General features: G+C 41.0%; 1 protein-coding gene across 29 annotated transcripts in view; it reads right to left on the bottom strand.

Annotated features, from left to right (window-relative positions):
• DOCK9 (dedicator of cytokinesis 9) overlaps nucleotides 1-12,903 on the bottom strand; it is a 273,892-nt gene that overhangs the window by 19,810 nt on the left and 241,179 nt on the right. For 12 of the 29 annotated variants that reach the window (XM_037025012.2, XM_073212423.1, XM_037025017.2 and 9 more), the window contains 4 exons: nucleotides 11,992-12,105; nucleotides 11,662-11,877; nucleotides 10,185-10,242; nucleotides 7,811-7,917 (listed from right to left, as the gene is read on the bottom strand). In XM_037025012.2, coding sequence (XP_036880907.1) covers nucleotides 7,811-7,917; nucleotides 10,185-10,242; nucleotides 11,662-11,877; nucleotides 11,992-12,105 — 495 coding nt within the window. Of the gene's footprint in view, nucleotides 1-7,810; nucleotides 7,918-9,220; nucleotides 9,362-10,184; nucleotides 10,243-11,661; nucleotides 11,878-11,991; nucleotides 12,106-12,903 lie in introns of all 29 variants that reach the window. The other 17 variants (XM_073212409.1, XM_073212414.1, XM_073212408.1 and 14 more) reach the window with 2 other exon arrangements.

Here is a 12,903-nt window from a genome sequence, read left to right as displayed (position 1 = left end):
CAATCTGACTTGAAAAAAAAATTATCTTTAAAGCAATACATTTAACTTCTGTCATATTTACAACATACAAATCATAAAACTATCACCTGTGTGACTGAATTCTGTGCCAGTACTTAAGAAGTACACTAGCTGTCTCATACTTTTATTGTAGATCTCATGAACTGAAAACACTAAAGTCATATATATGTAGTAACCACCAGAACAGACAGCTATAGACAAAGAAGAAATGAGAAAGGATTCTAACATCATCTCTTTTCCTTGTGTATTCATATTATGAAGATGCACACCTCACTTAGTTTTGTCTCAAATCTTTTCCAATGGAGAATCTATCTAGGTTAAGCATGACAAATATTTATGATTCTTCTCATGCTCCTCTAAAAAGCTAGATAAAAGAAAAGCATAAACATAAAACCTACAAAATGTCAGTGTCAACTACTTACTTTTCCGTATTTGTAAAACTGGGAAATGTAATAAAGGTCTAACCTAATTTGGTGGTTGTGAGGATCAAATAAAATCTTATCTATCAAAATGCTCTAAAAGCTATATGGTAATTCACAGGTCAGTTAACTCTAAAAGCTGTATAAGTCACAGGTCAGTTAAATAAATCTGTTTTTTCAGTCATCACTTTTTACTTAGAATTTTAAAGAAATGATTATCTTACTTTGGGGCTATGTCATATCCCACAGTGCCACATACATATTTGGTAATCAAGAATTTCTTGGATGAATGAATCAAGTTTGCATTTTTCTTAGCAATATAACAATATTACTAATACCTGCCCTTCACCATAGGGAAATGAGTTAAGAGTCCTTTTATCAAAGACTTGTGTTTCTTGCCTATCTTAGGTCACGACCTAAGACACTGCCACTGGGTGTTTACTGAGCATCTTTCTTCTCAGTGGAGAGATGATAACAGAGGTGGAAGAATTCTGAGATGACCCAATTTCTCATCAGGCATGAGAATATCGTACAATCAAGGCATTCTTCTGATAATAAAACAGCCAAAGGGCATGGAATTTTACCCATTTTAAAACTATCTCAGGTTTAACTTATAGACTACTCATTTGGCCTCTTCCTTCCTCATTACTAGGCTTTGTTCAAAGAGAACTATAAGCTTTTTGTAAAGAACTACAATTGGTTCTACTAGTGTGGTATGGCCCACACTGTAAATGTCAGTACACAATGATGACACCTTGTTTAGTGTTGGTGGGATCAAAGAGAGATGAAGATTCTCAGTTATGTGCTGCCATCGCAGTTACAGCACAATAAGAATAGGGAGGAATTTTAATGTGATCCCATGAAAAATTGAAAATTCTTCTCAAAGACTTATACAAGCTACGAGCAGGCACAGTCACTACCACGTCACAAACTGGATTCTTTCATTCATTTATTCACTTACTTTGCTAAGTAACTACTATGTGGAAAGCACTGCTTAATACTGGGATTATAAAACCAATCATTATAAGTACACTTAATTTTCTGTCATTTATAAATATGGCCTTACAGATCTTTATTAAACATGGAGGGCAGGTGTTAGGTGGCCTATTAGGCTATGTGACACAAATGACATTTGTTTTGAGGAGGAAGCCCTCAAACACACACAAAGATTATCCTTCAGACCAGATAGAGCTGATGTCCTAAACACTCATGGCCACTATTCAGAAGAAATGTGATGTACGTGTTAAGAAATCAAGGAGAGAGGAAAACACAGTGATTTCAAATATATGCCCAAACAGAAAGACCCAAGGGCAGACCCTCTGAACTGAGAGCAATAGGGATTTACTCCTTTAATAGAGTCAGTGTATCTCTGGGTGAGTTTTAGGGAGGCCAATGACCAGGTGAGTAAAGTACTTCTTGCTCTCATAGAGCTCAGAGTCTAGTGTGAACACAGATCCATAAAGAGGTTACAAATGATGGTAGTAAGTGTGCTGATGAAGAAATGTGCAGGGAATCAGGGACACAGGGAGGAGTGGCATTCATCCAGTGATGGACGGTTGCAGAAAGTGACGACTGACCAAATCTTAAAGATGTTCAGGCATTAGTGAGGGCAAAAGGAGTAGGAAGGGAAAGAGGGGAGACATTCCAAGGAGAGGATACAGCGTGGCAAAGATACGGGCATGGTGGCAGCAGGGTGTGTGATATTTGCAAGCAGTGTGAGGGGACAGATACAGTGTGAGATCTCACTCAGAGAGTGGCAAAGAGATGAGGCTGGAGAGAGGGAAGGGATTAAACATAAGCCAAACAACCTCACTCAAAGTTTTCTATGTCAAAAAATTATCAGTTAGATGTAATTTTATGAGACATTAAAATGCATACTGGCATACATCAGCTGCCCCAATAATGAAGTATTACATAAGGAAGATGTTACTTAATTTTAAAATAATGTCCTGTCTATCCCCAGAAGGTATCTGTACAGCAGCCTTTCTAGTATATTTTAAATGGTCCTAGATTTATTCACTTAATAAATATATATATCAAACAGAGTTGGTAGGCAATCTCCTGGGCCAAATGCTCCTAATTGGGAGACTAATATTTGAATATTATTTTTACTCTGTTTAACCAAACCAGGAACATGGGGAGAGCTCAATAACAATGAAACCTGGATTCAAGTAGCAGATCAATACTATAGAAAATTGAGTTCATTATGGAAAAATCTGTCCTATTTGGTTCAAAAAATGGACTTTAACTAGGGAAACTCCCGAGAATGTTTGGAAAATGGGAATGTCTGATAAGGGAATAGAGCTCAGTAAATAATTATGAAATAAGTATCGCAACTTGATGGTAACTAAGAACTAGGAGACAATATATTAACTTTCATATGCTACCAGACATTATTTTATCTTTTCTTCTGATTCAGGGGGTATTCAGGATGTATATTTTATCAGTCTAAATCTTACTTCTTACTGTAAGGAAATGGTAATATATATTACAAAACACAGAGTCTATAAAGACCCAAAAACAAGTCCAAAATGGCTTTTATTAAAAAAGTAAGTCTTCTCTCATAAAAGAAGAGTATGGATTACTGAACACCAAAGTTTAATCTGGCAAGGTAAATTATTCAAGCTAATGTCAACTTTATACCTAGACATTTACAGCTGGTGCATCAAGTAATAATTCTTTGACTAGAAATAACCAGTAATCATGGTTAAGTTTGAGAGACCATATGTCAACACAAATAAAGAGTCATAAAAACCAAGATGTCATAGTAACTAAACACAGGGCCCATATGAATAATATTCTCAGCAGAAATTCCATGTATCAATTTACTTTGAATTCTCAGCAATCACAGTGCCTGAAAACCAGAAAGGACAATCCAGACAGACAGTGGTCAGATAGTCACGACCTTGAAAGGAAGTTATACAGAAAGCCTGATGGTTTTATTGCCTTGTTTAAAATTTAAACATCAAGATATTTTTTTCTAAATTATAGATACATGCAAAGAACTGGAAGTAATTACTGGTTGGAAAAAACCCTCAGTGAACTTTATGCATCTGGAAAGTATGAATTTTATAAGACTGGTCTTCAAAAAGATATCAGGGCATCAAGCTCATAAAGCCATTGAGGCATCTGTTTAAAATGTAATCGGTCAGTTCTGTTTTTAAGTGGGCCTCAGCAAGGTAACTGACAGCACTGAACACCTATCTGTGGAAATAGCCCACAAATGCTCTGTATGGACATGTGTGTGCACAAAAACGCCTATCGGAGACTATGTATGTGCAAGGTATTTTAAATGGCATTTATTCTATCTTAGTATGATTGATTTAATTTAAACTTACCTATGAGGCTAAATATTGTCCCTGATTATCTTCCATTTGGGATAACTTTAAACCGTGACCTGGGCAACAGCATAGTTCATGGCACAATTCACATTTCTACTGTATTATTGTTTCTCAAGATAGAGTTTGAGGACCCCTAGCATCAGAATAATCACCTGGGATGCTTGTTAAATACATATTTTCCAGGTGCCACACCCACCCAACTAAATCTGGGAATGGGGGTGCAGAATGAGAATCTGTATTTGTACAGGAATCTTGAATAATTTCTAAGCACACTACAATTTGAAGACTGCTGCACGAGGTGAGATTTTCTGAGGCAGGCACATCATTTACAGATGCCCAATCTAGCACATGGCACAGAGCTAGTTTATGGGATGAATCAATGTATGCAAATACAGAAATTTCTAGGTCACAAAGAATTCAGACAACTTCCAATTCAGATTCTAAGGGACCATGGTTTAGGTGTCTCTCCTCAGTGGGAAGAAGGCATCAAAAGCAGTAGTGTGCTGGGGCAGGCACCACAGCCTGCTCACCCTTGTAGTTCCAGCATCAAGCTCAGTGCCAAGGAAGCTCAATAAATATTTGCAAAATGAAGCAGGTCAACGTGCCCTGTATGAGTCAAGGGAAGAGCACTTAGACACGCTCCATGGGTGAAGTTTCCTGCTCACTATGGCAATGACCTCGATGACAACAAAAGCGCCTCAATGAATACTGACTGACTTTGGGGTTATGAGGAAATTTTAGCAAGTAGGCAAGTAATGAGGATGGACTGTGTTTTCTGTTTTCCCATCTAGAGTGCCTCTTGGCCTGTCCTCTCTAGCTCTATGCTTTGGGAGGTTGATGCACCTATGCGGATGCCTTCTGGGGAAGCCCTGCTGGCCTGCATGCTGGGCTCCGGGTCCTCAGCCAACAGAAGGCCCGGCAGCAGACTGGAGGGCCAGAGGAGGGTGGAGCTGGGGGCACAGCTGCTCTCTGGCTCCCTCCCTGCCAGGGCACCAGGATCACCGCTGCCCTGTCAGGTGGCCCCTCTGTGAGGTTTCTCTCTCCCCTCCCTTACCCCTAGGATGGGGAATGATAACCCAGCTGTTGCCAGCCTCAAGGGTATTGTAAAACTCCTCATTGGGTTCCCTAAACCCTGTCCAAACTTTTCAAAATAGTCCTTTTATTAGACTTTCTTCAGTTTCCCAAGTGTGCTATATCGATTTCTCTCCATGATTCTGACTGTATGGGATAATGAGGGAGGGTCTCAAAACTACATGGTCTGTGTGGGATGTTGACACCATAGGCAACTCAAAATTCTTCAATCTGCACCAATTTGCAAAACAACTTTGTAATCAGGAATGGGACGTTTCTTTTTATCAAATCAAAAGCTCTTGGAGGGAGTCTGCTCTTACATCAGGGAAGATGAAGTGTAACCAATTAAAACTCATCAGAGGCCAGCTGCTGGGAGCACTGTGTAGTTTGAGGTAGCTCCACTGAAATCTTGTCAGGAGAGCATCAAAGGCATTTAAATATATCTAACAATGCAGATTAAAAGGGCAATGGCTTTTATTAAGCTATGTGTTACATACCTATTCCCATCCGCTTTTCCCAAAACTTCTCTGGCAGAGATTTTTCAACTTTCTCAAAACATTCTGATAGCCGTAGCAAAAATGTAAGGGGCAATTTCCGTTTCCTGGCTTTTAGAACATGTTACTCTTTCCAGTCCACATCAGGTTTCAATCTTGATGTGCAGGGAGGGCTTGCTCAGTACTTTATAACTCCACTGTGTCACATCCTAATCACTGCGGATCATCATGTACTATGGACCTTGTTAAAAATTTACCTATGTCACGCTTCAAGACAGGGTGGAAAGTGCATATTCTGAGAATGACTGATGAAGTTATCCCCGTCACATGTTTAGTTATCAGTCACAGTGGGTGGCACTCACAGACTTCCCCAGTGAAGTCTGCACCTGACTTCAGGGCTAATTCTCTAGGCTCTAGCGTTTTTTTCCAGCCTATAACTCAATCAGATGAGCAAACCTGAGCTTCATTTTATCATTCCTGTGGGACAGGTTACTTAGAACTGTTTACTTTCAAATCTTTAATTGTTCTTGGCATCACTGCCTTCCTTATCAAATTCTAAACAAATGCTGCTCTCTGGAGGTCTGACTTGGCACGAGGGGCAAAGGCACTTCTGCAAGGAGACAATGTGTTCAAGCCTCTTCTCAGGGGAAACCCCAATCAAAATTCAACATGAAGTGAGGAGTTCAAACGTAAGAGTGTACCGGCCTTGCTAACTCACAGAGACATTCACACTTCAGAGTAAAATTTAAGATCACCATCTACATAGGCATTCCAAGGTGTAGAGACAGCTGAACTGTTAATGCCATATCTAACCAACTGGCCTTCTTCCCCCACTTCAGGAAACCTGGAAAACTTTATTTATTATAATTATGTTAAATTTCGGTTAACATTATTTTAATATTTAAATATGAAAGGCAGTCAACATATCATCCTCTTTTCTCATGTTTAGTTTTTAACTTAGAAGGGCCATTTGAGACTAGATAATCTGTAATAGTGGTTTTTAAATTTTTGGGCTTAAGACCCTGTTCTATATGATAAAGATTATTCAGAATTCCTTAAAAATTACTGAGACCTTTTTTGTATGTGAGCGTTATCTCTCTTAATATTTTAAGAATGGAAACTGAAACAAAGTAAAAAGATGTACTAATTTAATTAACAATAATATTAAACCTATTATGTGTTAATGAAAACAACATTTTAAATTAAAAATAACATTTTCTCCCCCCAAAAAATTAGGGAGAAGAGTAGAATTATTTTACATTTCTGTAATTGTCTTTAAAAGTGTGACTTCATACGAGAAACCTGGCTTCTCATATCTGCATCTGCATTCAAACTGTTTAGTATGTTGTTTTGGAAGATGTATGCAAAGAAAATCCAGCCTCACACAAACATTCATTTGGAAAACTAGGACCTTAAAGACTTACTAAAGGGTCTCAGGGGCCCCAGAGGTTCCAGGACCACATTTTTCAGAACTGCTGATTCACAGACTGGTTCATGTTATGGAGGATGTCTGTCCATGGATCTACTTACTGGCGAGAACATGATTAAAAGTCATGCTATTAATGGGAGGTCCTCCACATCATAAAAACAAGTGTAACAGGGGAAGAAGAGATTGCTTTACTCTGTTCTTTCTGTCCATGTGAAGATGCATATAACTTAAGTTTTCCCTAACAATGGGCAGGACTACAAAGGTTTTGTTTGACTGTTCCATTCTGCCCTGAATTGAGAAGGGGCAAACACACACGAAAAACCCTCTGGCAGATACTCACAGAAGAGGAAATTGGGGGAAAATAAGCAGAAAACTGGCATTTTTTCAAATTCCTAACTATTTCAAAACTCTCTAGTTACAAATCAGTGATTGCAAGGTAATCCCATTTTGGCAGGAAACCTGCAGAAATTACTTCAATGGTTTAATGTGAAACTTTCTGGTCTCTGTTGTGGGTGGGATAAGATAGTCTTACTAATGGTCCGCAGAACCTGGGCTGCAGCATTCAAATGGGGGCAGGGGACGGGGCCCTGAACTGGGGCTGCTCTGCCCTTGGGGCCCTGTCTGGCCTCTTGTGGCTTTGAGTGTTTGAAGACACTGGGCAGATCTCTAGTACTGAACACACTTATCTAAATGTCAGATTAAAACAGCAGTAAAACTCATGAGCCAGAGAAATTAATTTCTGGAAAGAATGAGAAACTGTATGGTCAAAATATTAGACCTTTTACCACAAGTGTTTGAGCTCTCAGCCTCACTGCGCTACAACTAGCTCCTCACACTCCTTCCAGTGAAAAGAATTCCTAGAAAGGGGGAGGCAGAAACATTCACTGCTTTCTCTCAGCTGTCTGGAGAATTACCGGAGTGCACAAAGTGTATAGACAGCAGCTGCAGATAGGAAGTCCTCGTGTGACGCACCGGCCGGGCAAACAGCTGGATCAGACACTCAGGTCACTGAAAGCCCACGTAAGCTGCGGTGCTCACCTCGTTGAAGTAGACATCCTGCATCCCGACGTCTTCCATCATGGAGGCCTCCTCATCTATGTTTGGGGTAATCACCCTGAAGGCTGTGCATCCTTGTCTGAACATGCCTAGAATCAAGAGAACAGGGAGGGCTAGTTATAAGCCTGTAGGTGAAGGAGGCTTGAGCATTCTTCCTGCCCTGTATGTTTCTGTGTTAAATGAAATAACTGGTTTTGAAGTCTCTCATGTCTCAAGTAAGCATTCACTTAGGGGCTGCTGTGTGCTTTTCTTCCTTTGCTTTCACATGCTTAATCTTCACCTCTCACAATTTCGTCCTCTTTCTCATCTCTTTTTATTTTTTCACCTACTTTTAGTAAAATGTATGCAATCTTTAAATAAACTGTAAATAAACTGAAATAGGTATTGAATCAAGTTAACAGAAAAATAATAACCACAATAACTGATTTGGTAAGATGACCCATTCTCAGATAACAAGAAAAGTGAAACCAAAGCAAATGGAAGAGAAATATACAACACACAAGTCTGTTCCCTTCAGGCTGTCATGTCCCCGACTCTGGCTGGGGGTAACCCAGAAATCAGACTAGACCACCCTTCTCCTGCAGAAGGAGTCAACCAACATATAACCCAACAGCTACAGGCATGCTGAGAGGCTGCCTTTGCTGCTTCTACGCCAGGGGCGTGAGGGGGACGTAGAGGCCTTCTTTCCTCCCCACAGCTGCAGAGTGGGAACACAGCTAGCACGGACACTTCTGGGGCCTGGGCACTCTGCTGCTTGAGGGGAAATGGTATAAGGCTGGAGACGGGATAAGGAAAAATCCCTTGAGCAATAATGTCCATCTCGGAGCCACTGGAAAGTTTTGTCAGCTGGGCAACAATATAATCAAGTAAAGAAGGACCTGAAATGCCTTGCTGCTCTATATTGAGATCACTGTCCACAATAAGATAAAACGGAAATCAGAACTTGAATTTAGACCTCCCACTTCTCAGGAAAAGGAGGAGCACAGAGTATTTTGAAGTCAAGTTTTAAAAGAGTAGATTCTACAGTCACGTTTTTCTGCTGCACATTGGTCAGCCCATTCATGGGTTGGCCGGCATCTCTGTCACTGTCCTACTTTCACCTTGTTTTTATTTTATGGAGACAAAAGATTCTCCTCTGAAAAGCTTTAACCTAGGAGTCTGAGAATAATGTACAGAAAGCAAATTGGTAACAGCCAACCACTCAAGTTTTTGGTTAGAGGGGACATTTAAACATACAGCTCCACTCCAGTGGACTAACTACAATGGTGGCCAAAGTGCCTTCCCTCCTTGCCCACAGGAACAGACTGCCGTGGAACTGGAGAGGTGAGGAAAGAAGGCAGGGAAGGAAAGCCCAAGTCAACGGTGCATAGTTGAAAGAGAAAATCCCCACACCTCTGAGTGTCCTGTGGACAGAGCGGCGGGGGCCCTGGGGGCTGGGCCCACCCTCAGGCTCACCTCCCTGGCGCCTCCTCTGGCTGGTGCTGTGGCTGTAGGGGAAGAGGGGTGGCTCCGGCCGGAGGGCTATGTCTGCTTCTAAACACGAGGAAATACATTACCTGACAAAAGGTCTCAACAGGAAATTGTGCTGGTATCAAGAGAATATGGAGCCCTTCTTTAATTTCTCTTTTGGGCTCTAAAGTATGACAAGCCCAGACTCCCTTAAATTCCATTCCAAGCAGCCAGCTGTACCAGAAAGTGATTTTATACCATTTCTCACTTTGTAAACACACTCTGCGTTAGCCAGACCTGGTGCTGCAGTGTTCCACTACATGTATGCACGTGGCCAGCTTTCCTAAGGACCTCAGCGTTCTCAATTTGAGATGGAAACAAGCAACTCATGTTTAAGCAAAAGGCACCCATGAAAGAATTCATGGCCTGCTCATCTGGGAACAAACACATAAACACGGGCTGCTCTCACTCCGGCCCCTGCCTTCCATGGGGAGGCAGGTATCCCGCCAGGAGGCTGCCTTCTCATGCAATAAAGCCATCTGGGTTGCATTACCGAAAACGCTGTATGATGACCTCCCATTACATCCATCTTTTGATTGATAAACATTTCCAGTGGAAACTATCTTGAAGGAAAATAAAATCTTTTCAGCTCATGAATGGCCAGATGCAAAGCTCATTAACTAGTTTTATAAGATGGAGCCCTTAGGAAGAGGGTATACACCAAAATGTCATCTAGTTTTATTCTTGATATTGGCATCTTTGCTGTGCCTACAAAGTCAAGCAACTGTCACACCAGCAAATAAAACAGTGAATATAGTACACACGCCCCACCTCCACATCTTTCTGAATGGTTCTCACTTGTCTTCACTGCTTTGTACAGTTTTAAAAAACAAGAAGCACTCCTCACCTTTCCGTGTGAGGTATTCTGCTACCAGGGCTGTGACGTGGACGTAGCACATTGCTGCCTATAATAAAAGACACTTGCTTCATGATCACCATTTATAAAGCACATCGTAATGTTCACAAACAGAAATCAGAAATCTAATGATTATATGTACTTATATTAGATCTCAAGGCACCAACTAGTATTTCTAATACCTGACATCTTACCTTTTGAAAAAAGTGGAACAATTCACATAAATTGAAATTTTGAAATAAACTACGAATTGAGACAAATGGTGGTAAATTTGCTAAGACTCATGTCTATTTAGAATAATTAAATTTTAATGTAAAAGATTAAAAAAAGAGCATTTTTTTCTCCTATTATATCTAAGATTTCATCTTCATTTCTCTTAAAGTGAAAAGAGAGCCATATGAAGAAAAGGTGTATACCTTCCTAGCTTCTGAGAGGATTGCTCAAATTTCAGGGGTTAAAAATTTTTCTTGACTTAAAAAAAGATAAAGTTGTAACTGTTTCCAAAGAGAATTCTAAACCAAAACTACAATGTTCAAAGGGTAACATTACAAACACCTTGAAATAAAAGAAAAAATAAAAATAAATTATCTTTACCAAGTTGCCATGGTGTTATAAAAATCAAAGACAGCTGTTAGAAATGAGCCTCCTGTAAGGTTTGATGTCTGAGTCTCTGGGTCTCACCAGGATGACAGAAAATTACTACTAGTAATATGTAATTCATTCTTTATTATGGCTAATGTATAATTCAGATTAAATTTATGGTCAAACAGGATGAACTCCTTGAATAATCAATATGTAAAAAGTTACATACATTTTTCAGATGTAGAACATAATTTTACTAATGTAAGCAATTACAGAAGTTTAAAAGTAAAAGCAAGCTTCTTTAGTAATACTGTTGTACACACCTAAATGTCTCAGGCACAAACTCTCAACAGTTTTCAGGAAACACAGAATCTGCCCTATAGCCCTATAAAATCTTTTTCCTTAATTTCCACCATTTTATAGATAATGTCCTTGAGGCACAGAAGAGTTAAAAACTGGCTCAATGTCACAGAGTAAATGTTGGACCTGGGATTCAGTCTGTCTAGGAAGCCCACGTGCTAGACTCCTTGCCCTGGCCATGCGGCCTACTTATGCCCTATCATTTACCTTTAATAAAAGGAAAATTTAATTTTATCATAAAATAGCTAAATTTTAGAACAAGAGAGGAGTTTTGATGCAGAAACTAAGGACACTTGACTTAGCAGGCATCTGTATGAACATGGATGTTTTCTAAGAATTTTTGAATAATGCTCTTCTATGAAAGGACAATCCCCTTAAGATGCTGTAAATTATTAGAATGCTTCCATGACTGTGAAGTAACCCTGAGCCTAATACTGTTTAAAGTATCACATAGTTTTAATTGGCTTCTTTTAGTGAGAGGGGCACAATTTTCCCAAAAACTGTGTTGAGAGGCTTGTGTGGCTACCTCAGACAGATCCCCATTTTTGACATGGATCCGGGCCATGCTGTCCAGCCACGTCTTCCTGAGCTCAGGGGTGCTGGCGTAGGACTTGGCCAGACTGTACTGGAGGTCCACCAGCATCTCTGGGTCGTTCTCGTGCTCCTTCATCTGGGCGGTGGCCATGAGAACTGTGCGGATCCTTTTGGTCAGGTCCTTCACGTCCGAGGAGAAGGTGGTGTGCTAAAACAAGGGTGCAAGGACACATGGCTTTCAGCTACTTCTGCCCATCCTCATACATCTCAGATGGTGAGGCAGTCTCGGGAGTGAAAAATAAAAGGGGAAGGGGCCACCCACCTTGATGAGCCTGTCACTGTTAGCACAGTTGTTGATGATAGACAAGGACTGCTGGAATCTGGTTCCCCCGATGCCCACAACATCTGCTATCAGCTGGCTGACTGAAATAATGACCTTAGGGACACACAGACAGGAACAAATCAATTCACCTTCAAACGACTCCCCCAGGTCGGCTCCTCGTTCAGTGAGGACGGTCATAAGGACAGGGCAAAGGAGAAGTTCTGAGCAGGGAACCACTCCAGTGTAGGAAACATTGTCAGAGCCATTTTTTCTCCTTCCAACAATTACTTACTCCAGAAGGTGATTTTGCTAACCTCAAGTATTTTGTTTGCACAGCAACATACTAATCAGGAGAGTGTAGAGGCATAAGAATCAGATAGGCCCTTATCACTTGGATAGTTCCTCACCCACTACTTTCTCTAACAAAAAGGGAGATATTATCACTTACCTCTTCAGGTTTGGTTTCAACTTAGAAGTACAGGGGACCATCTTTTTTTGGGGGCTGCCTTCACCCGGTTACTCCAGCTGAACCGGGTTGCCCTCCTTCCTTCTGCTGTCCTTCAGCATGCCCAGGGGGGAGCGGTCAGTAAGTACTGTTAGTGCAATCTCTTCCTTCTAACCTCCCTGTGCCCGGTTCAGGACACCATCTTCCCTGCCTAGATTTGACCATGGCTTCCTCAAGGTCTCCCCGGCCAAGGTCGCAACTTGGTCCATTCTCAGCACTGGAGTCCAGGCAATCCTTCAAACATGCAATGGTGCCTCCTCAACTTGTTCTCATCCATATCCCCAACTCCACAGGACGTTCTCCAGTTCCGGGATGAGCCCTTTCCCACGGAGCTGCTGCGGCTGCAAACATGCTCATCTCCACCCCCGCAGCCGCTGCTCCTCCTTCACATCCCCGGGGAAGTCCCC

The sequence above is a fragment of the Manis javanica genome, chromosome 9, assembly GCF_040802235.1.
Source record: "Manis javanica isolate MJ-LG chromosome 9, MJ_LKY, whole genome shotgun sequence".
NCBI lineage: Eukaryota > Metazoa > Chordata > Mammalia > Pholidota > Manidae > Manis > Manis javanica.
This window is presented reverse-complemented; position numbering and strand designations above follow the sequence as displayed.